This window comes from Pholis gunnellus, assembly GCF_910591455.1.
Source record: "Pholis gunnellus genome assembly, chromosome: 8".
In the NCBI taxonomy this organism is placed as follows: domain Eukaryota; kingdom Metazoa; phylum Chordata; class Actinopteri; order Perciformes; family Pholidae; genus Pholis; species Pholis gunnellus.
This window is the reverse complement of record NC_136534.1, coordinates 7,870,667-7,895,112: the sequence shown is the minus strand read 5'-3', so window position 1 is coordinate 7,895,112 and position 24,446 is coordinate 7,870,667. Positions and strand designations below refer to the sequence as shown.

The 24,446-nt window shown below is 43.4% G+C and overlaps 1 protein-coding gene across 1 annotated transcript; it reads left to right on the top strand.

The window, feature by feature from the left end:
• Window positions 1–10,293: 10,293 nt before the first annotated feature.
• On the top strand, window positions 10,294–23,880 carry sall3a (spalt-like transcription factor 3a; the record flags this gene model as incomplete). Its single annotated transcript, XM_079163916.1, has 4 exons — window positions 10,294–10,375; window positions 19,230–22,379; window positions 22,684–23,021; window positions 23,449–23,880. 4 exons carry the CDS (start codon window positions 10,294–10,296, stop codon window positions 23,878–23,880), a joined length of 4,002 nt encoding a protein of 1,333 aa, XP_079020042.1.
• Window positions 23,881–24,446: the final 566 nt, after the last annotated feature.

Below are 24,446 nucleotides of genomic sequence, written 5' to 3'. Positions count from 1 at the left end.
AGCAACACGCACATGTCCCGTTAGCTCCCATCCCAGTTTGACTTTCCGGGGGGACCCACCACGGCCTTCAGCCAAAAGCCGGCACAGCCCCCGTTCCCCCCCCCCCCCCCATTATCCTCTTCAAATAGTTTGTACGGTGCAACGTAATACTAATGCAGAAAAGCCATAGTACGGGATGTGGTATTGTGAGATGCAAAAACAACGGAAAAGTGACTCGACTTCTGAAGTGGCTCCACAATATGATGGTCAAATGTTTGCCTGGATCTGTTTGATGTGTCCTATTCTGTATCATAGATATACTCCAATGGCTATGTGTGTCTCTGGTACTGAAGAGGAAAACGGAAGTTAACAGATTACAAGTCAAATGCACTAGTTCAAAGGAGGATTAACACCCAATCCTGTTTATCTATCTGTCTTATTAATCTTGTGTTAGCCATGCAGTTCCTGATGGTCAAACTCTGCCTGTCTGTTTCTATATTTATCTATTTTAATCTCTTTATAACGGAAAAAGGATTCCAATTACAAATGCCACAAGAGTCAATCCAATTGAAAAACAGTTGGAAGCCCTGTGTCTAACACGTAAAAACCCTGAGAAAAGATTACAGAGGGGCCATCGCGTGCATTTTGGAGATGCAATGACTTAAATGCAATTCACTCGCAAACTATTTGCCTAAGTGTTCCTGTCACACGGCGGCCAATTAATTGCAGGTCTTTGCTGTATGCTGCCGAGCAACAGTGTATGCTTGAAACCTGTAACCGTGTAGGAGCGTGAAGATTAGGATTACTACGTTCGGGATTAGGAAAAACAACCTGCACAGTATATTGTGTTCCTCTGGAAAGCAAACCTAAAAAGGTTTTAAAAATGACGACGTATTCCAAAATCCATTTGAGTTTATTTCTTACTTTTAATCCAACACATGATCTTCTGTATGCCCGGTCATCTCTACAAAGCGTGATCGATGAGCACGATGCCATGTAAACACACACATCCATACCTCCTCTATGCATTTTGTGCGCACACAAAACCCCACACTCACACTCACACACACACACACATGGACAAAGCTTGATTTTGAGGGGTCCTTAATCACAACTAAGCAATTGACTGATCAATGACAGATATGAGGAACAACTGTGGAATGCAAACAGGACCGCATTCGCCTTTATCAGTTTCTTTACTTCGGCCCATTTTTATCACAGATTATATTCCCCTCCGTGTTAACAGGCTCCAAGCCCCACCGAGGTATTAATTAAAATCTAAATACTAAATATTGATTGATACGTTATCAGGGCACAGCAGTTGGTCCGCGGGCTATTGATCCAACCCGTGATTTATTATCATATTTAAGAAAAATCATTTTGCGTGATTATACGAGGTAATGGATTTTTAGCGAGGGGTGTAATTCTTTTTTTTCTTTTCTCTTTTTTTGTATCGCGTTTGTTATGTGGAAGGTGGAGCAGATTTCTCAATTGCATTCGGAGATCACTGATATCCTTGGTACTGCGCCCCCTCGAGCCCCCCCCCCCCCCCCCCCCCCCCCAGCCTGTGAGGGGCTAAAGCTTGTGTAAGAGAACGATCCCCGCTCTTGTCATCGGGAATAATGGGTATTGGGATTACCTCTTTAATCACAACAAAGATTAACAGATGGTATGAGAACAGTTATTAGCAAACATCTTGCACTCATCAAATCAATAAGATGATTTGTAATCAGGCTGTCGGTGCAAGTGAAAAGGGAGCCGGGGCCGTTCCCAGTGAAAGATCCTGGCAATCAGAGGCTACTGTGTAGCAATTACCTCTCCACAAAATAGGTGCTCTTCCTCCACTGGCTGGCAGTCCTCCAGAACACACGGCAGACTGATAGCAACATAGGGCATTAACACGGCAAAACACAAAACACTGCGCGGGGTAACCTTGTATTTGATCAGGTGTGAGCTTGCTCCGTGATTTCATTTCACTTTGTGCCTTTTAATTTGGTAGATCTTGCCGCCTACTTGAGGCGGCAAGAAAAAAAAAATCTAAATGTTTACACATGCTGTCTCTCACTACAAAAGAGCGTATAGCTCATTAGCAGGTTACCATAAATAAGTCAGTGTAGGGACAAAGAGGGGAGAGCGCATACAGAGACTGCGCAAATATTTCTCCGTGGAGACGGAGACACAGAGAGAGAGAGAGAGAGAGAAAGAGGAAAGCTGAAGGACTGTAGACATGCTGGTGCATCCACTATTGTAAATGGAGTAATGTGTAATAGCCAAAGCTAACTCACCCCCCGCAGAAATATAGCTCCATTTTAAAAAGCTTTGTTACTCATACAACCATTATTCTTCCAACAATAACTTCACTTCTTTCTGGCAATGCACACAAAAGCCTTCTCTGTGTCTTTGAGTGATACTGCAGGCAGGATTCCATACTGCAAAATTCTCCCGCAAATTTTTCATTTCAGTTTCATTTGAAACACGTGCCCTTTTCTTATGTTTTCTTATTATGTGTCAAAAACAGTAATTCCCGGCCTACGATACATGTTCATGCACAACCTGGTCTCCAAATTGTATCATTGATTCCACATCAGAAGTCTTAAATGGCATTTTTGGGTTTAATTCAGGGTCACTAAAACGATGCCGCTTTTTTTATACCGCCTCAGCTTCACGTACCCGACTAAAGGCATCACTTTAACTCTAATTGCGTCTCATAAAGCTTGCAGGCCTTTTGCAAACGACCTCACTTGTTCGCATTGTGTGCATCTTTGTACCAGACTGATGCTCTGGAAGATAGTGTTGAGTGAAAAGGAAGCCCTCATTTCGGGAGCAAATGCAGAAACACACTTTTCTGACCTTAAGAGATGTTGCATTTGTAAAAACGTAGCTCTCTTTAAATATCCGAGGAACCTTGTGAACATTGTTGTCTTGGTCTTTTGTTTCCCGTCTTCTCTCTCGTTTTTGGATGGCATCGAGTGCACACACACTCACACTTCCAATGGCAGTCAAAACACTGGCCATGCATTCATCAGCAGGCTAACTTTCACTAGCTCTGAATGAAAATGCAACACATCTATCTGTACCCCTCTCTCTCTCACACACACACACACACACACACACACATGAACACACACACACCTCTACACTGTCAGTAAAACAGTGTGGATATGCACTTACCAGGATTAAGCCAGCCGAATGGTGCCAAAACAATGACACTACGAAGTAACTGATGCTGTTTAAAAATTCAAAGCCCTCTATTGAACAGACAATGTGGCACACATATCACTGGGCCACAGATCCCAGCAGCCCACTGGTCTGGCTGCTGGCTGCCCTCATGCACATTGCCCCCCTCCTCCAATCCACCAATACATCAGGAGTGCTGGACCACCATGCAAATACAGGGAAGGTTCACTGACTCGCAGTTACACTGACAGACCATCATGCAGTCCAAATGGAAAACTGCTCCGTGAAGCACATTTTACCTGTGCTTACTTCAAAAAACACACACACACGCACAACTTGCAATCGCATAACTGCCGACAGAGACACACAGGCACCTCTCCCCTCCCACATACACACACACAGTCACTTGTCGGGTGGCTAATATCTTCCCAAGGTCAAACCTGACAAGGAATTCCAATGAGATTAAGTGTCATCAGTGTGACTTTAGCCCTGTTCTGCTCATTGTTCTTGGAAATGGCATTAGAGCCACAGATGACCAAGGCCTTTGGAGCACTAAAACCTCTTCCCTTCCTGTGAGGGCCAAATTGATATGTGAGATATTTGATACGGGGCCTCCAATTCAAACATCCACTTGTAGTAATGTTCTTGCGTATATATATATATCTGTATCGAGGAGGGTTAGGCCCATGTTTGTTGTTATGCAAGTATCGAGGTTTTATTAAATATCAGCTGACAGCTGACAGAATCTTCAGTTGTTTCAAATGTCGCTCATCAGTTCAATCTTTATTTATTACATTCTGAGTTTCTCTGCCAAAGACTAAGAGGATCATTCTGTGTTTGACAGCTGGTAACATTACAACAATTTCATCATTTAGGGATTCTCTTAGGAGATCATGCAGGATCTAGTAGGAAAAACAGTAATTGTGGTCTAAATTGTGATGTACTGTACATACATTAAATACGTTTGTTTCCACACTAACCAGATACCATGTTAGCTTTAGTGACACACAGGTAGATCTCTACGTATCTCCCTCCACATATTGGGCAGCGTTTTAGTCTGGCAGATAATCGGAGGGTTTTGTTTGCTGACTCTTGGAGTGAAGCGCCAGCCCCTGTCGACGCGTCAGCCAGCATTTGGTGCGCTGCCGTTCACACTGAATTTGACACATAGTCTTTTGGTGGCAGCAATGAGCATTTTGTCATCTCCTCTCAAGTGCCAACTCGATGTCCAATTACACCCCGGCTACTAATTTAATTACAGTAGCAGAAGAAATGGGTTGATTCAATTCATTTCAATTAGGCCTCATTGGACCAGTCACATCACATTTTACTCATCTCAGGTACGGGCGTGCCTGTCACATCTGATCTCTAGCTCGCCCTTCGTGTGAGGCAAAGATAAGCAGGTCATGGGTATGATAACTGAAAATGTACGGTCTGGTTCACTGACGTCTGATGTAAAAAGTGTTCGCGGATCACACGGATTCAAATGCCTCCTAATCTCTGACTCTGTGATAACTGTGGGGGTAAAACTCCACTTTCAGTACAGGATCACATCCAGTTGCCACTTAGCAGAGCCCCAGCTACAACAGTCATTACTTATGCATGATGTCCACAATTATGTATCAAATTGTGTGTGTGTGTGTGTGTGTGTGTTTTACATATCCAACTAATGGATGTGCAGCACAGAGCAAAGCTAGAAAACATGTCAGGAAAGAAAAACACACTCTTATATTCATGTCATCCAGCTGCTATAGTTTCACTGAGTGTCTAATAATACAACACACACACTCACACACACACATGTACACTTAAGAGTGGCTCCCTCCTGAATAGTTTTACCTTTAACACTTTAATGAAAAGACCCTTAATATAAGACCCAACATGAAGTCACCCACGCCCCCATAATATAGAACCCAAAAGTCACTTTAAGAATATTATGGGAGCATTATAATAATAAACTACAAGATAATGAAGAAAAAAGATCACTTTATTTTACACTTAACTGAAGAAACTACCACAACAACTAACCCATGACACCAATCTTTGTAAAAACAATTCCTATTTTAAATAATGCTTTCTTATATTAAAATAAACCCAAAAGGGAGAATATTATAGGAGTGTTATAATAACACAATTCAAGATAGTTAAATTAAAAAGATCACTTTAAATTGAACTCACCAACACTTTACTGAACACACTATAGCCTAAAAAGCAGCATGTGTCACTGTGATCATAAACAATGTAGCATCGGACAAAAACCTCAAGTTCAATAACATAATATAACTAATAATTATAGGAATATTGCAATGATACGTTAGCACAGAATAGAATACATGATAGTTTCAAACTCACTATCAAGTCCCATTGACACGATATAAGTCTCTGGAGGAACATTTTATTATTATGTAAATCATAAAGTGGTGCTTGAGACATGAAATCCATGATAAGGAAACTAAATTTGGCCTGTTAATCTAAAGGAATTTCACAATGAAGCCAGAGAAAGTATCAACTTCATGACAATGAAGTTCATGTTATATTGATAGCCACAGACGCAGTATCTGAGTATATGCTCAAGCTACAAACAATGCCAATATCTATAATAATAAATGAGTTACAATCCAGCAGGAATATTTTAGGATAGACGCTTTTCTGTTATATGATCATCCAATGGCAGAAAAAAAAAAGTAACAAGTCGTCTCTGATTGGTCGCCGATAGAAGCCTCAGCAGTATGCCATAGAATGCCATAGGCTGCTACATTAGCCTGCGGTGTGTGTGTGTGTGTGTGTGTGTGTGTGTGTGTGTGTGTGCGTGTGTGTGTGTAAACGCGTCTTGGCACCAGTTGCGGCGGCGCAAAGACGTCTGATTGGACGCTGACGCAAGGGACGCAGTTTTTCCTAGAACTGCGCCACTTTAGCGGTCGAATCAAATGCTTTACGATCACCGTGTATAATTAAAACACACCAGGGTCTTACATCCTCGCATTTAAAACCTATCTGACGGATAACTTTATGGCTGACGCACTCTGCTTATTTTTACAATGACGAGCGTAAAAAAAAAAAGAGACAGAATAAATGTAAGCGTAATTTACCTCTCGGTGTCTTGTCTTGCGGTCCGGCCTCCCCTCACGGTATCCGCAGTGAAAGACAGATAGCCTCGCGGCAGACTGCAGAGTGAGAGAGAGAGAGAGAAAGAGAGAAAGAGAGAGAGAGGGAGAGAGGGAAGGAGAGGAGAGGAGTTCTTACTCAAGTCTCAGCCACTGCAGTTTCTGAAGCAGAGAGGGCCGGTGGAGAAGCCAAGTGGCCCTTTTCTTACCTTGCGACACAGATCCAGAGGGGGTGAAATGGGTAAAAACGGTTGTTTGGGTGATTACACGTTTTCTCCCTCTCCCACCCTCCCTCCTTCCGCCCCCCCCCCCCCCTCCCTCCCTCTCCTCCACCGGCAGCGCTCTCCTCAGCTCTCACGCTGAATAGAGAGAGAGAGAGTGGCCCCGTTGAAATAGCCTTCTATCGGGCTCCAGCTATGCAGCAAAACCCGCCTGTTCTTTAAGGTTAAAAGATGCCTCCGGGGCGCATCCGGTGTCAGCCGTATCGTAAACAAACGCGCATTTTCTTTTCTTTTTTACTTTCCCGCTGCATTCAATTAAAGAGCTATTCATTTTGGTGTTATATGACATTAAGCGTTTCCAAAATCATAATAATTGTAATAGTTCTATAGGATGGGGTGGACCTTTTTTTCCCCCTCCAACCTGCTGTCATATCAGTTACAGAAATGTATGGGTTTGGTGTGTGTACATGGGCACAACGTGTCGCCTAAAATCTGAAGAGAAAAAAACTTTCTCTCAATCAAAATTTCCACAATAAATGAAGTCAACGCTGTTTGGCAAACCTGTTCACTCTGGATCTTTCTCCTCTCTCTCTCCCTCTCTCTCTGTGTGTGCGTGTGTGTATGTGTGTGTGTGTGTGTGTGTGTGTGTATGTGTGTGTGTCTATCCCGGATTAAATGGCACCTCGTCTTAAATGGCACCTTGCCTCGTTTCCCCTCTCCTTTCATCATCAGCAAAATAAAGATTAGGCCTACAGAGGAGATTGTAAAAGGGCTTGCCTTTGGAGGCGCAGGGATCTTCATTCCTCCGCCTTTGTGATGATATTGATGATGATGATGGCCAAGTGGACAGTTTGATTTTTGTGTGGCGAGCTAGTTATAAAGAATCAATATTATATCAAGGGGGTAACTTTGGTGATAAAGGACTTCAGCCACTCTGGCTATTCATCATAAGTCTGTAGCGAGCAGATAGGTCAAAAGAAATTATATTGCTCTAAAGAGTGTGTCTCCTTATCTCTCAGTACCAGGGGAGTGGAGGACACGCCGATCGATACAGTAGCTGCCGTATACTCCTTGCAATTATCAATAGCTGATTTTGTCTTCCTGGGGCTGCATCTATTAATACCAGATAATAACAGCCTTTTGGACATAACTTCGCAAGGGGGGGATGATGGAAGGAGAAGGATAGGAAGAAGGAGAAAAAAAAGAAAGAAAGTTTGTTCACAGGACGACCTTGTTGTCAACAGATTTGTCTCTCATATGAGGTGCACACAGGGGAATAGACGAGTCAAACAGACAAGAGGGAGAGGGAGGGGGAGGGGGGAGAGGGAAGCTCAAACCGAGCCCCCACGCCTCCCACCCAGCTGAAAAAAAAAAGCTCAGGATCCATCGGTACAGTAGAATGGTTTCTAATTTATTCCGAAATGCACGTTTTATGCGTTGAGATAACTAAACAACACGATCACCATAGGATCATATTTTCTGCATTATTTTTAACAACTTGTAATATTCTAACCAACCTGTAAATCATTTATTAACGTATGACAAGCACATTACGTCTGTACGAAGTAAAACATAATATAATAGTTTAACATTTTTCATAAAACATGTTTATCAAAAAAATTTCATGAAACATGTTTATCAATCATTTTAAAAAATTATGCACGTTTTGTTCCTGTTTTATTTACATGCCAGTCGGCCTCGCACGTCTTTATCCCTTCAATCCCTTTCCCATTAATGTGACCACGCATCCTGAGATTTGAATGCAAATATAAATGCGCATGGTAAAGGGTTAATGTGTTTATTTTGCACCACAACGAGCTGACATCAATGCACAACACCGTTTATCCTCTTCGCGTCTTTGTCATTTAAAGCACTGTGTAAGAAGAGGGGGGAACAATCCTATACAGTCTTAAAATGTATTACATCATATTAAAAACATGTTTTTAAATAGCTCATAACAGGACGATATACAATTTAAAAAAATTGGAAACTGTACATCACATGGATGTGATTACTGTCAGCGAATCACACATTACATTTACAGTGGTTGCCACTGTGCGTAAAATGGTGCATAAACAAGAAATAATAAAGTTAACGTAAAGGTAGGAAGTTGTGATGGAGAGCCATACCGTGGGGCCGCTCTCATAAATAAAATAGTCTTTTCGAGATTATTATGACAGTGTGTCCCTTAAGCAGGCGGCGGCTGGCGCGATATTATATGATGGGAGGTCAAATCTGGGTGTTCACACTGGAGTCTCGAGAACGAGCCATTGAACAGAAACGTGGTGGTACATCCTAGTGGTGGCGGAAAGCAATGGGCTGAACCTCCGCTTGGGGGTTAACTCTCTCACACAGCGCAGTCCCTTACACACGCGGAGCCATGCCCAACACCGAGAGACCGATAGCGCGAGTCTGCCAGAAGATAATTTCAAAGTTGGCTTCGATGTGAGCCCGTGAGCCGACGGAAAGAGGAAGACACTGGCTGATGCTTTAATTTGGGGAAAACAAGCGGTGTTTGAGTGTTTGGCCGCAAGATCTCCAGGAAAAAAAGGCACTTTTTGGAGAGCGCACCGAGGCGAAGGCGCAACCGGGAGCTTAAGACACGGCGAGAGGAGGAGGAGGAGGAGGACGACGAGAAGGGGGGGGGGGGACTTCATCGCGATCGCAAACGTTGAAGCCACTTCTCTTTTACGGGACAAATGAGTTTTTGATCACATTGACACTGGCGCTGAGAGGAGGAGGAGGACTGTTGCTTTCTCGGAAGACGCGCGTCAAAAGTTTGGAGAGCGGAGCCGCGGCAATAGAAAAGAAAAAAGAAACCCGTGTATTGCTATCGTCAAGAACTTTACTCGTCCCGTCCACTCTCCTGTTATCGGTGTCCGCGTATACCATCAGCAATACCTTACCGGAAACATGTCCGTCAAGCGACAACTTTAACGCCTTGAAGCAACTCAAAAGACTGTAAAACATCGCTTCATTGTGAGTCCAATTGAGAAGGACGAACCTCACACACACACGCATAAAAAAAAGTAACCGAGAGAGAGAAAGTGCCAGAACTGAGCCAACGCTCTCGAGATCTATACGTTACGGTGCGACGCTGTCTGAAGTTCTGAGGTTAAAAGTGGGGATCGTAAAGGTCAGGGTGATGAAGATGAGAGACACTTCGAGAAGAAACGCGGAGGCGAATCCTCGGCACTTGTGAGGCAGTGCGCTGCGGGGGGAAAAAAGGGAGCCTGACGTTCCCAGTTGAAGACTCTCCCCCCCCCCCCCCCCCCCTACACACACACACACACACACACACACACATACTCCCCACCCCCGTGAGCCGGGCATAACAAGAGCTTTGGTGTGTTGCGTTGTGTTGTTGGAGGGAGGTCGGATAGTAAAGAGAAAAGAGACGGATAAAGTCTGAGAGTGAAGCGGCTAATTGCTTAGTCCGTCCCTCATTACCATATCCAATGCGCGTCCTCTGGACTCCAGCCAATCCTCCCCACCTTCACACGGTGCCATTAACCGCGAAGCATTATTCACTATCGTAATTATTACACCGACATGCGCAATCCAACGTACGGCAGCGACAGCAGCAGCAGCAGCAGCGACACCGGTTAATTTCTAAATTATTTTTCTTCTTCTACTTCTTCTCTCCTCTCACCGCTACACAGGCCGTTTGCGAACTTTTTTTTTTTTATTTTTTTTTTGTGTGTGTGTGCGCGCGCGTGTCGATTCATTCGCTCTTCGCTGATGTATCTGCAAAACGCAGAGACATCACGGAGCGCAAGAGCAGAAGCATCGCCAACACTGACGCCAGCAGCATGTCCCGACGCAAGCAAGCCAAGCCGCAGCACCTCAAGTCGGACGAGGATCCCGCAATAGCCGGGACGATCTCCGAGCACGGTGAGTGGATTTGATCAGCTGAGGTTCTCTTCTTTCAACACAGACAACTTTCCACCACCCTCCCCTCCCCAATCACAGCTCTGCTTTGCAGCGACTTCTGTTCCGTCATTTCACTCTGTTTTTAGGAGCTTTTTGTTCTACGAGGTCCACCTCAAATGGAAAGTCGTTTGGGTTTATTTGGATTAGTGTTGGGGTTAACCGATACGATTTATTTCATAAACATAGATGCAATCATTTCTAATATTTCCATGATACAGTTATTAAGTCAGACGCCTCTCAGTAGACAGGAGCGTTTCTCGTTTAGGGGAAGTTTGTGTGTTTGTTTTAGTTGAACCTGCATCACATAATCGGCTGCTGGCTGAGAGGTGACTTTTAAGATTAAAAGCAGCCATTGCATATATTCATTTGCAACACTGTAAAACGTTTATATTATGTGCTGGAGGCCTTTACGACGGACCTGTTTTAAAATAGAATTGATTTAATGCTTCACTGTGTGTCAAATGTCGGAGCTGTTTTATTAAATGCGTCTTTGAAATATTTTACAGTTGACTTGGGGTGTGTGCATGCGCGCGCACTAAAATACACGCACAAACGCATACACATGCACACACATTTTGAGAAGTTGAAAAATATGTCTCTCTTGCAGCTGTACAATTTTTTATTCAGCGGGTACGGAAGTAAGTCGTGCAACAACTTATTTTTTTTTATTGTATGAAAAAAAATTTAAATCCGGTTAAATTATTTTTTATTTTATTTAAATGTTGCATTAGTGTCTTTTGTCCCTCAGCGCCTGTCTGGTCCTAAATGCGGATCCTGTTGCAGGTCGAAGCCTCGTTTTGTTATGGAAATGTTTTTGTTTACCCCCCCTCACATAAATTTAGCACACTTGATTTGTTCCCTTTTGCTCACAATGTCGACAAGACCGGTTGACAGGGCTCGTCCTCGCCATGTGGAGAAAAAAAAGGGGGCTCATTCATCTTTTATTCTGTACTCGGGCTTTTGCGCAATAAAACGATCATTACAGAGCTAAAGTCACATCTTATGCAAGGCGTAATGCTGTGGGAATTATAGGACCAACACGAACACATGTTATTAGGAATGTTATTGTTCTTAGATCCTAATACATGATTTACAATTCTTTTAAATTGTAGTATTTTTAATTGCTGTATTGTATCTAAACATGTTGCAATAGATATGGAAGAAAATCTTATTTTATCTATGAGGAAAAGGATACATTATTTTTGTCATTATATAACTGGAACAAACACCAATAACAATGTAGTTATTTAATATAAAAATCATCACTTGTCTTAGTGTTTACTGTGAAATATGTATTTATTCTATGGTATCCATAGCTGGGTGCTACCAACAAATCACTGCGATTATTTATACTTCACAATCTAGGCTTATGTTGGCTAACACACACACACACACACACACACACACACACACACACACACACACACACACACACAGTCACACACTTTGCAGGGCTTCTTTACAATAGAAATGTGTGATGTAGTCTCTGGGGAGCAGCTCTCTCTGCATAGGGAAATGTTGGTGTGAGGGCTGGGGAATCACACTGATGACTCTCGGCTCTTTTGTCCGGTCTACTCTGTGGATTTGTGTCACTTCGGGGCGTTTCACATTTGAACACGATCATTGTGTCTGTTTTAATGCTCAGATGGCCTTTCATGGTTGCGATGAAAGCCACGAAGCGTCCTTCAGGTTGCTCTCCTGTAGGATCGTGGAATGAAAAGCGAGCTTCCCCTCTTGCTGTCGTAGAAATTTGGAGGATTTTTACATTTCATCTAAAAATCATTACTGCGATTTGTGATAGAGAAAACGGTCGGAAGACGCATCCAGAACAAGGGAAAATCCATACACTCTTTTCTCCATTTTAAAACTCACATTCCTGCATGGATGTGTGGCTTTAACACACAAAAAACACACACACACACACACAGTGTTCTGGGTAACCTATAGGATTGACGCCATTGTGCTTAAGACTGGAAGTGGCCGTGGAATGTTCTTGCCTGTCCTCGTTGGGGCACTATTACTAGGCTCGCTTGTTTTCACGGCAGACGTCGCAGTGAAACAATCCCAAGCCTTTGGCCGAGCACAGCGGAGCCCATACACACTTAAATAAACCCAATAACACCATGTCTCATCCAAAGCTTCCTCACAGACGAGCGACAAACGCCAGACCGCCGCTGTATCACTGCAGCATGATCAGATTCTCCGCTTGCCTATTGCCGTGGTGCAGCTCCTGACGACACTATCGATCGCCGGCCTTGACAAATCATTGCATATAACGTCGAAGGAATTCAGAAGCTCCAATCGTCAGTCGCCGCTTGATTTGGACTTAAAATCCATAAGATGTTGGGTTGGTAGTGAAAGGGGGAAGCAGAGCGTTCGAGTGGCGTTCAAGTTGTGCTCGAGGACACACACTCTGATCGCAGCACATTTCATGAAAATAGACATCGAAAACAAGGAAACAACCACAAGAGCTTGGGTATAAAGTTCTCCTCGTGTGTGTTCATTTGTTTTTTTCCCCAAATCTTCATTTCGATCTGACCTTTTTTGTGTGTATTTCTCCTACTCTGTTGTCCACTGCAGCTCAGTGAAGTCCTCTTTTAATGGGATGCACCCGCGAAAAAACTAAAATCAAGTGCCAACAAGCCCCTGTCTGGCATATCATCTCTGCCTCAGGCCTTCCGGACACTTGCCCCCTGGGGGCATGTGGGGTTGTGTGTGTTCAGATTGGGTAGAGGAGAGAGAGGGGGTGGGGGGGGGGGGGGGGGGGGGGGGGGGGGGGGGGTCTGCTTAGGAGTGCTTTTATAAAGCTTGCTGACTTAACCTTTGTCCAGCCCCGGCCCAGCCAGGTCCTGCCTCTAGATGTCAAGCTCCTTGTACAATTAGGACGTGTGTGCCGTTGACCTTGGCAGCACAGCTCGCTCGTGTCCCAGAAAGTGTGAACATTGACGGGCTTTTTCATCTCGCCACCGCCCCCGCTGCATCCAGTGTCTTTGAAGGTGTGCGCGTGGAATGAGTGGGAGGCGGTGGCATATGTAACTGCATATGGGCACACTTGTGCTAACTCCTTTTTCTTTTGAGAGGAAAGGTCAATATTCCCAGCTCTGGACGGAGACGTACAGGATCAAGTTCCACCAATATTATTGGTTGTAAAAATGATATTTTCTACATCTTAGAAGACGCCTCAGGAAAAAGACACGCTGGTCATGCTTTCACTGAACAGGTGGACGAGCCACAGATGTGGTTTGAGTTCTTATTATTGACGCTTTTCTTTACAGACTAATTCACATTTACTATCAGAATCTGCATTGCATCGTCGAACACAGTCACAGTGTTTAAGCAGAGCTTTTTCCCTGCTTTGCAACACAATGTCTGATGCCGGAATGTACGTATAGTTATGAGGTGCAAAAAGTATAATACAGTGAGGAAATCCCCGCTGACAGTGACAACACGGTTCCCCTGCAGTGGGGCTTTGTTTGGCTTTTGTTTTAATCCCCTCTCACCATTGGGTGCAGGCCTCTGGACCACCCACATAGTTGTGCCGAAGAAGGCACTCAAATATGGCTGTGTCCTATTACTTCTCAGCTCTGAAAACACACACAAACAAGCAATATCCTGATTGGGAGGGAGAACTTGACAGGACTCTTTTACGTAAGGCAAAACAGCAGACATTTGCGGATTCATAAGAAAGCTAACAAGCCACAAACTGAAAGGTGCATTTTGTCACCAGTGGCTTTTCTCGAGATGGTTCGGTTTGTGCATGTGCCTGTGATTTTAGCACTGATTTATTCAGAAAGCAAAATCGTGGACAAAGGGTTTGACAGCCGAGATGTTGCAGTTTGTTAGAGATGGTGCTTTGCTTTTGGAGTGTAAAGACGTGCATTTTATTTTTTATCATTTTTTGATCTTAAATTGAAAATAAAAATCGAAACCATCTAAATTCAGCCAAAGCTAAGATCACCATGTGAAAAAGACAGAATCTAAGAAATATGTCTTTTGCTAACGATGAGCGTCCATTAGATCCTAAAGCCTCCCCCTCGTTTCTGTAAATCCACATCCAGAAGACGGAGAGCCATCTTGACGGGTGACACAGTCATCGGGACAGAGTGCCGTCATTGAATACTGTATTGCAAATGCTTACACAAACAAATCGTTAATGTTTTGGCTGCTCCACATCTGCAGGCAATGACAAAGGCCTCTCTGTTAGTGCAGATATGACTGTACCACTCTGCAGCAGGGCTGACCAGGCCGATGACACACACACACACACACACACACACACACACACACAGAGCTGTGCTAAGGACGCTCAAGCCTCTCCAGGTCTGAGGATGCATGGGATCATTCAAGGATGTTTTATGTGTTTATGGCACAATGATTAATGTTTAAGAACTGCAGATTTTCTTTTTTTTAACGGTTCTGCTGGTTTAAAAAAAGAACATGTAAATATTGATGGATAAAAGCAGAGGAAATGAATGCAATGCTTTAACAATGTGACAAACAGATTCACTATTTTTTTTTATGGGAATTAACACGTCACAAAAGTGCACATTCAAAGTAATATCCGAGTGATTGATGGCCTGAATGATCCTGTGCTGACAGATAAATTACCAGATTAACATGCGGCAACTCGCACACGATACATCAGTCCAAAAGGATGTCTGTCAAAAAAACCAAAAAAACGTACATATATTATATGTATCTTAAATAAAATAATTTCGTAATTTCGTAATTTCTTACGAGAATGGATTGGAGGATGTGTGATCAAAGAATTCAAACATTGTCGAACCCAGAGGGCCTCTTTTTTCCTCTTTGTATTTTGGCCCTCCCCTCTCAACTTAGCCCTACAGTGATGCATCTCTCTTTAAGGGTCCTAAGCTATCCCCAGATGCTTGAGAAGAATGCATTTTAAAGGGGCAGAAGGAGGGGCGGTTCTAGCAGTGCGAGGCCTTCTCTGAGATAACTGTTCTCACTGTCAGTATTAATGTAAATTAAATTTAACATTTTTAAAAGGGAAAATAGTTTACATTTAGGGATACAATACTCTTGGAATTACACATTTTTTTTCAAAATCAAGATAGCAATAACTTTACCTTAACATAGAGTAAATGTTACCAGTGTCATTGTGTCTGCTTGTGTGTGTGTGTGTGTGTGTGTGTGTGTGTGTGTGCTCATTAGGTGAATCTGGAAATTGTTAAGAATGGGAGAATTTGTAATTGCACAATGCTTCGCTCAATGCTCGTCTCTGTGGCTTTCACGGAATCAGTGGAAAGCATGAATACCTCATCTGATATAATATGCCAGATTAGCGGTTTCAGTTAGCATGCCAAAGATTGCTGAGCAAGATAGCGGACACTCAGATTCGATGTCTACAATCCCCCTATTGACTGCGTTCAGCTTAATATTTGCATCTGAGTAAATGAAGACTCTTAAAGGAATGAAAAACGGATTGGATTTTTTTCTCATCCTTTCCTTTCTCTTGCTATAGGAAAATCAATACCAGTCCACCCCCCCCCCCCCCTCCCCCAACACACACACACACACGCACACACATTTTCACTGTCTTGCAAACACATAAAAAACACAAAATGTCGCCTTTACACAGCTGCACAACACAATGGCACCCCACTGTTTTAGGAGTGAATGGTGTTATTTTGAGCTCATTGGCATGTACAATGTTATAATATTTCCTAAAAAAGCATACACATAATTAAGTGGCACACGGATGTATGGAATGTATTGTAATATTGTGTAATTTTACCATTTAATTATTTTTCATTTTTATGTTAAAACTGCCAAAAACCAGAGCACAATCCCACCTCTGAACCGCTGAATGGTTTCTTCAGTGTTTTCTTAAGTGTGCACATTGTTTTCTTGTTAAGCTATTAAGGGTGTAATATTCTTCACAATATCCCTTTGATTGTGCTTACAATTAACATCACAGCAAAACTGAAAATGCCAAGAGGGAAAGAAATTTGTGTAATAAAAACAGGAATTTCAAAAATCAAGTTCACAAAATATAATTTAAAGTAAAGAATTTCTCTATTTTTAGGTCAGAAAATCTCTAAAAGGGGTACATTTGACATGGTAGGCCTGTGCAAGCACACTTATACACACACTACAGTTATTTATTTTCCAACTAAAAGAATGTGTGTGTGTGTGTGTGTGTGTGTGTGTGTGTGTGTGTGTGTGTGTGTGTGTGTGTGTGTGTGTGTGTGTGTGTGTGTGTAAATGTGACATATGTGTTTATCTCCGTACGTATGCACGTAACTTATGTTTGTTCTTTGTCTGTCCACATATGTGTGTGAAAAAATGTGTCAGTGTGTGTGAGGTCAGAGGCATACAAAGACCCCCCCTTGTAATTGTATGAATGAATAAAAGAGATTGACAGTAATACCATTCTAATAACTAATCAGCTCAACACAATTCCTACTCATTTGCGTTGACCTTTCAACCCTCAATTATGGAAATGAGTTCTGCTGTCCGCTGCTGGGCTAAAGAGATTTTGAGCCTGCTGTCACGTGTCGCTGACGTTTCCAGTCACTTGCTCCTTTTCACTTATATAAATAATATGGTGTATATTAGAAATTAAGAAAATTACCATTATTTCTTTTGATTTAATTGGATTTTTGTCGTGAGTTTGCTGACGTGTGGCTGGAAAATCAAGGAGGGATTTGACATTGATATTATAAAGAAGCAATAATGCAAATACCCAAAATGAAAACGAGAATCTTTCATTTTATATCCCTTAAGCTGCTTTATACATTTTTTTTTCTAATTTAACCTGGCAACCTACAAGATAAAATAATATCTTGTTTTGTCAGCCCTGCCCCCAGTGAGGATGCGAACACGGAGCCCGTCCAAAGCCTTTCTGTTGATAATTAATTAAGTTACAGACACCAGACCTTGATAGCTCATGCCCCCTTTGGCCAGAAATTACAGGAGGAGTGATGAATTTCTTTACTAATGAGTCACTGTAATTGGCACAAATGCTTCATGTCTGCCTCACCATGGTTCGCTCCATTTTAACCTTTTAAATGAGCATAAGCACTGTATGAAGCTCATGGTTACTCACTTGCAACACATGGTGAGACCTATAATGTTGAGTGAACATGTGCAGTCTGTAATGCGCAGTATTTTTTGGCAGTTTTTAGAGGTAACATCACTCTTGACGTGATTCTTTATGGTTTACATTCATAGCTTAGGCCTATTTGGCCTATTGGCTGAGTTGCACTCCTATGATTAGTAGAAGACCATTTGCATAAATTAAGTCAATGACTTACTTTATTCAGGAATGTGTGTGTCTGTGTGTGATGGTGTGTGTGTGTGTGTGTGTGTGTGTGTGTGTGCGTGTGTGTGTGCTCGCTTGGATATACAGTCATTTTACTAATATACAAACCCTTTTTTTTTTATGAGCCCATTTTTAAAGAATTATTAAGTCACCTAACCATCAACTTAACCTTGTTTTATAGCAGCTTTTTTAGAGTGACCATCTTTTTTCGGGATATAAATTACTTTTATTTGCAATAATGCCTATTAAATAGTCCTAATATTTATTTATAGTGTAAAGTGTATATAGAAAAGTTTAATTTGTGTATAAATAGTTATATTGCCAACATTTTACATGCTGGGTCTTTGAGTATAAACTGCACAGGAGACTCTGAAATAAAGTATGTGCAGGGTGCTGCTGCAGTGATTGAGCATACTTCCCACTCGTAATGAAAGGGAAATGTGTATACGGCCAAGAATGACACATACGCACACACAGAGTATAACTATGCTTGAACACAAAAAATAAACAAACAAGGGAGGCCCGTTTTACATGGTTTTGATCAGGTGTGAATTGGGTCCATGCTCAGAGCTTGCGTCGGCTTGTTTGACTCATGGTGGTTGCATGTGGAAGAGGAAGTGGCTTCCTACAACTGTGATTAAACATGTGTAGCTAATCAGAGACGTTGCTGCCATGGAACTAGCATGTAATTATTTGAGTCTTATTTCATAGAGCATGGGAGAAGGAGAGAGAGAGAGAGAGAGAGAGAGAGAGACACTGAGGATTTCTAAACTGAAAAGTAGTGTTTTGTATTTCAAAACATTTAAAAAATAACTAAAAGTGGCTGTAATTTAAAATGTATGTTTTGTTTGCACACATTTTAGAGTGTCCAATTTAACAGTGAATGGTGCAGGAAATGGTCAAGTGCAATATAGTCAGCAGATCTCCAATTTTACTTTTGACAACACAATTTGAATCATGATAACAAAAGAGTATTCCAGTATAGATTCCCTTGCTGAGGTTCAGGGCTAAAGTATTACCTTTGCAATGCTAAATGAAAAGGCCAAGGCATTTGAAATTCAGGTGGAAATGACTGGGCCTGATAGCAGAGGGGAATCCTAATGGGGCCATCAAAGTCCTGATTTGTACCCAACAGATGAGGCAACTCTGAATTGTATGAAATATTGGAAATCAATAGGTTCTATGGAATTTCATTAAGCGGCAGTATCCACAATTGATAGGCTCTCATAATTTGATGGATTGCACAAAGAAAATTATTAGCTGGCTCTATGGAGAGGGTGCGAATGCACAAACCTGGGTCTTGAGAATTGGTGAACTAGGGCAATTTGTTCAGAGTAAAAAAATAAAAAGAATATTGATTTTGGTTATGTTAAAAGAGAGAAAAAAAACCAAAGGTTAAATCTTTGCAGCACTGCACTGCAAAATATGTGTTGATTCTTTATTGATTACTTATTCATTAATTCTTCTTTTTTTGCTCCCTCTTTTCCTATCCCCCTCCACTCTCCTGACCCCCTCCCCTCCCTTTAGCCCGAGGTGAGGTGCTGGAGGATGCCGACAGCGGGAATGAGAGCCGCAGCGGCAGTGAGGAGACGCATATATGTGAGAAGTGCTGCGCTGAGTTCTTCAAGTGGTCAGACTTCTGTGAACATTTAACGAGTTGCACCAAAAACCCCCTGGTGCTCATAGTGAATGACAATGAGAACACACCTAACCCCTCCCAAGAGTACCCTACAGAGCTCTCCCCTATACCCAGCTGCTCTAGTGAGCAGGCTGACAGCGAGGACCCCAGGGAGGGCAACCACAGTTCTGCTGGTGAGGGGGATGACGTCCCAGAGCCAGCAACATTAAATGGGGTCAATGTCCTAGAAAAAGAGGACGAGCCGATGGAGCTAGAGCTATCACCAGAAAAAAACATGGATCCTGAAGAGACAGACGTGGCATCCCCTGAGCCAGACAGCTCCCTACCTCAGCTCGATGATGTCGTCCCCTCCACTGTTACAAGCTACGCCATGCCAAGCACCAATGTTACCTTGGAGACCCTGCATGGCACCCGGGTTGCAGTTGCCCAGTTTTCACAGAGCGTAAAGGCAGCAGTGGGCAGTGGGGTCTCCACCATGGCTATTCCCATGATCCTGGACCAACTGATGGCCCTCCAGCAGCAGCAGATACACCAGCTGCAGTTGATAGAACAAATACGAAGTCAGGTGGCTCTGATGAACAGACAGCCTGCCTCACAGTCTGCTCTAAACCACCATCACAGTAATGCTGTGGGAAACCAGGGGCCTGTATCCTCCTGCGCTCCTACCGTCGCAAGTCAGCTTCAACTACACAACTTCATCACTCCCCCTGTCCATCAGCTACCTGTTAGGCTGCCGGCCACTCTCAGTGGTCAAGACCCTTCATCCCTGACCTCAGCGATAGAAGGACCCCTCTCTCAGACACCACAAAGTAGCAGTCAACAGTCTAACTCTTTAATACCCAACACATGCTCAAATAACTCGGTGTTTTCCTCGCCTAGTGGTACTGGATTTTCATCTCTACTTCCCTCCTGCTCATCTTCAGTCACAAACAACATTAGCACTAATTGTAGTGCAACAGGAGTTGGTGGCATCAGCAGCAGCTCAGCTCTTCCAAGGAACTCCACCACCCCTCCCTCACTCAGCCACAGCAGCTTCCTGAGCTCTGCCTCCAGTCTACCACTGATACCTCACAGCTCACCCAGCAGCGTTATCTTTCCCAATCCGCTGGCCAGCATAGCAGCCACAGCCAACGCGCTCGACCCCCTCTCTGCTATGATGAAGCACCGTAAGGGGAAGCCTCCAAACGTTTCTGTGTTTGACACAAAGCCCAGCTCTGAGGACCCCTTCTTCAAGCATAAGTGTCGGTTCTGTGCCAAGGTGTTTGGCAGTGACAGCGCCCTACAAATCCACCTGCGATCACACACTGGAGAGAGGCCCTTCAAATGCAACATATGTGGCAACCGTTTCTCCACTAAGGGAAACCTGAAAGTCCACTTTCAGAGGCACAAAGAAAAGTACCCACATATTCAGATGAACCCCTACCCTGTGCCAGAGTACCTGGACAACGTGCCCACAAGCTCAGGCATCCCATATGGAATGTCTTTGCCCCCAGAAAAACCTGTAACCACATGGCTAGACAGCAAACCTGTCCTCCCCACTACTCCCACCTCAATCGGACTCCAACTGCCTCCCACACTGCCGAGTATGATGGGAGGTTTCGGCGAGTCTCCAAGTCTCACACCGCTCAACAGATCCCCTCAGAGGCCATCTCCACCATTAAGCGAGTGTGCATCTTTATCCCCTAATATTCTTATTGACTCTGGCATGACCACTACTTCACCTTCCCCAAAACTCAGTCTAGGGAATGATGCACCGCTTCTCTTGAAATCTGAAGGTGTTCTCCTTCCACCAAGCTGCTCTAGGCCAGGAGAGAACACCACCACCACTACCACACTAAGTCAAGTGGTCCTTTCCTCTACCGTCAACTCCACCACATCGTCCAGCAGTGGCCAGGTCAGTGAACCCATCGCTAGCCCTAATTCCGCTTCTAACCCTGTCTCCCATCCTGTCCTTCCAATGCTCTCAGACCAGTTCAAGGCCAAGTTTCCTTTTGGAGGCCTCTTAGACTCTATGCAAACCTCAGAGACATCAAAGTTGCAGCAGCTTGTCGAGAACATTGACAAGAAGATGACTGACCCAAATCAGTGTGTCATCTGTCATCGCATTTTGAGCTGCCAGAGTGCTCTCAAGATGCATTATCGTATCCACACTGGCGAAAGGCCTTTCAAATGCAAGATATGTGGGCGAGCATTCACCACTAAGGGAAACCTGAAAACACACTTTGGTGTCCATAGATCCAAACCCCCACTTCGGGTCCAGCACTCCTGCCCTATTTGTCAGAAGAAGTTCACCAATGCCGTTGTACTGCAGCAACACATCCGCATGCACATGGGAGGGCAGATCCCCAACACCCCAGTCCCCGAGAGCATGCAGGAGATGGACACTGACCTATCCTTTGACGAGAAGAGTTTAGATGCGATGAGTAGTTATGATGATGACCTTCTGGACGAAATGGAGCAAGCTATGGAAGATGAAGCCGACTTCAAAGAGGGAGAAGTAGACCCATGTAAACCTTATTCACCTGGGAGCTCCCCACCAACTTCCATCATCTCCAGCATCGCTGCAATGGAGAACCAGATGAAGATGATCGACTCCACTGCCAACATGACACGTTCTTTTGGCCTAAAGCCTACGCAGAACGGCATCAGCTTTGGAGGAGAGACTGATTGCTTTGCCACTGATTCCCTGTCTGCATTGGGGGATGCTGAAGGTCAAAGCTTGGGGAGCCCTGCTTTCTCCGAGTCCTCTGGCTCTATGCAGCATTTGTCCCCAGCTCACAGCCATTCTGAGAGCCAGCGATCCAAGTCCCCAGCTACATTCAACAATAATAACAACAGCAGTGCCATGACAATAGACGAATGCCAGGAGAACAATACATCTGGCCTGGCGACAGTGAAGTCGGAAAAATCAGAGACCCCATCTCCGCTTTCTGCAACTGAAGGCACTGGGGCCCTTGACCTGACTGCCACTCAACCTGGCAGGCACTTTATCAAGGAGGAGAGCCACTTCAGCATGCTGTTTCTAAATAGAGATCGAGGTGTGTATGTACAAAATTAACTTAAACTTAATGCATTTTACAGATGTAATTATATATCTCTATTTATCTAATGTTCAGGTATCACAAAAATATTGTACTCATAGTGAAAATATGTACTCAATATAATATTATATATTGATAGGTATTAGGAGAAATGTGATATGTTGATATATTGATAGTATATATATTCATAACAAAAATAAAGTATTATTAGCCTAATTAATGTAGTGTGGCTTCAGCAGGGAAGTGTAGTTTGTATGTTTTTAAGTCTGTTCTAACATGCATTTGAACTCGTCTTTTTCAGGGCTGAGCACTCCTAATTTGGCCAGCACTGCATCAAACATGATCAAAATGGAAATGAATGGACACGGCAGGTCAGTGTCTCTGAGCGACAACTCTCACCTGCCAGTGGGGATCCAGGTTCCCGCTGCAGCACCCCAGAGCAACATGAGCCCCAGCATCAACCCCATGTTGGCTCCTCCGCCTCCACGACGCACTCCTAAGCAGCACAACTGCCACTCCTGTGGGAAGAATTTTTCCTCAGCCAGTGCTCTGCAAATCCACGAGCGCACACACACTGGGGAAAAACCTTTTGCCTGCAATATTTGTGGAAGAGCTTTCACCACGAAGGGCAATCTGAAGGTACGAGCCTATATAATGCAGCATCAAATAGAATTTTACATATATGGGGTCATTGTGGTTGCAAAGATGCATGCCAATTAACATGTAACACTCTGGGATTGATTCTGGCTAAAGACCTTTGGAGTACTGCATGTCCCCACTCTTGCCATCACTTTTAATGTTTCTCTTTGTTCTGGTCTCCAAGTTGAAATGTGGGCACTACCTTAATGGTTTATGATATCTGTGCACAAGTCATTTTATTTTAATGTACCCCAAAATAATATCAAATGTGTTTGCTTGTTTGTTTTTACATTTAATTTTGAGCTTTCTCCTTCAATTTCCCACCCATAAGATGTTTGCTTGTGTGGCGTATTTGCCTTTGATGTAAGATTTGCGACTCAAGATGACACACTCAGGATGTTTCTTTTTATTTTCTTGCTAATTTTAGGTTCACATGGGAACTCACATGTGGAACAACGCTCCAGCCCGAAGGGGTCGGCGACTGTCTGTGGAGAATCCTATGGCCTTGCTGGGCGGGGATGCCATGAAGTTCAGTGAGATGTTCCAGAAGGATCTGGCGGCTCGGGCCATGAACGTCGACCCAGGCTTCTGGAACCAGTACGCGGCCGCCATCACCAACGGGCTGGCTATGAAGAACAATGAGATCTCTGTGATCCAGAATGGAGGCATCACCCAGCTGCCCGTCAGCCTCGGCGGTGCAGGAATCACTTCATTGGGACCCATGCCGGGAGGAATGGACCGTGTTCACACCGGAAGCAGCCCTACCATGATGGGTTTGGAGAAGGCTGGTCTGGATGTCGGGGCCAGCCGCCCCTTCTCCAGATTTATGGAGGAGAACAAAGAGATTGGGATCAATTAAAAATACTTTTCTGTATTATTCCAAGGTAGATGTTTGGCAAAGACTAAGAGTCAAACAACAAGGAACGAAACTGTTGATCCAGTCTGAACTCATGCGTACTATATTATGTACAGATTAAGTATTTTTTGTTTGGTTTTGGAAATATAGTATTTAGTATTGATTAGAGGTCTTTGCCTTTCACCCATTCCCTCCTCACTTGATATTTCGCCTATACGAAGAATACTTTGTCTCTTGTTTGAGAATATGTCGTCTTGCAAGATTTGCATGGTACTTATTGGTTTTTATCAGTATGTTTGACTGCTTTTATGAATTCCTTTGAAAACCAGGATCCTGCCTCATTTATGATGGGCAAGCATCTTATCTGGACAGGACTAAAACTGAAAAGACAGTCTGGCCTTTGTCTGGCATCTTTGTTTATGAATGCTCTTTTAAATATAAAAGGGCCGTGGATAGACTGAAGAAAAGACTGAAGTATAGTGTTTCTGTGCTCGCCTGATATTTTTTTTCTCATGAACTAGAAAACTTGAAAAAAATAATGTTTGAACTATTTTAATCTTTACATTTAG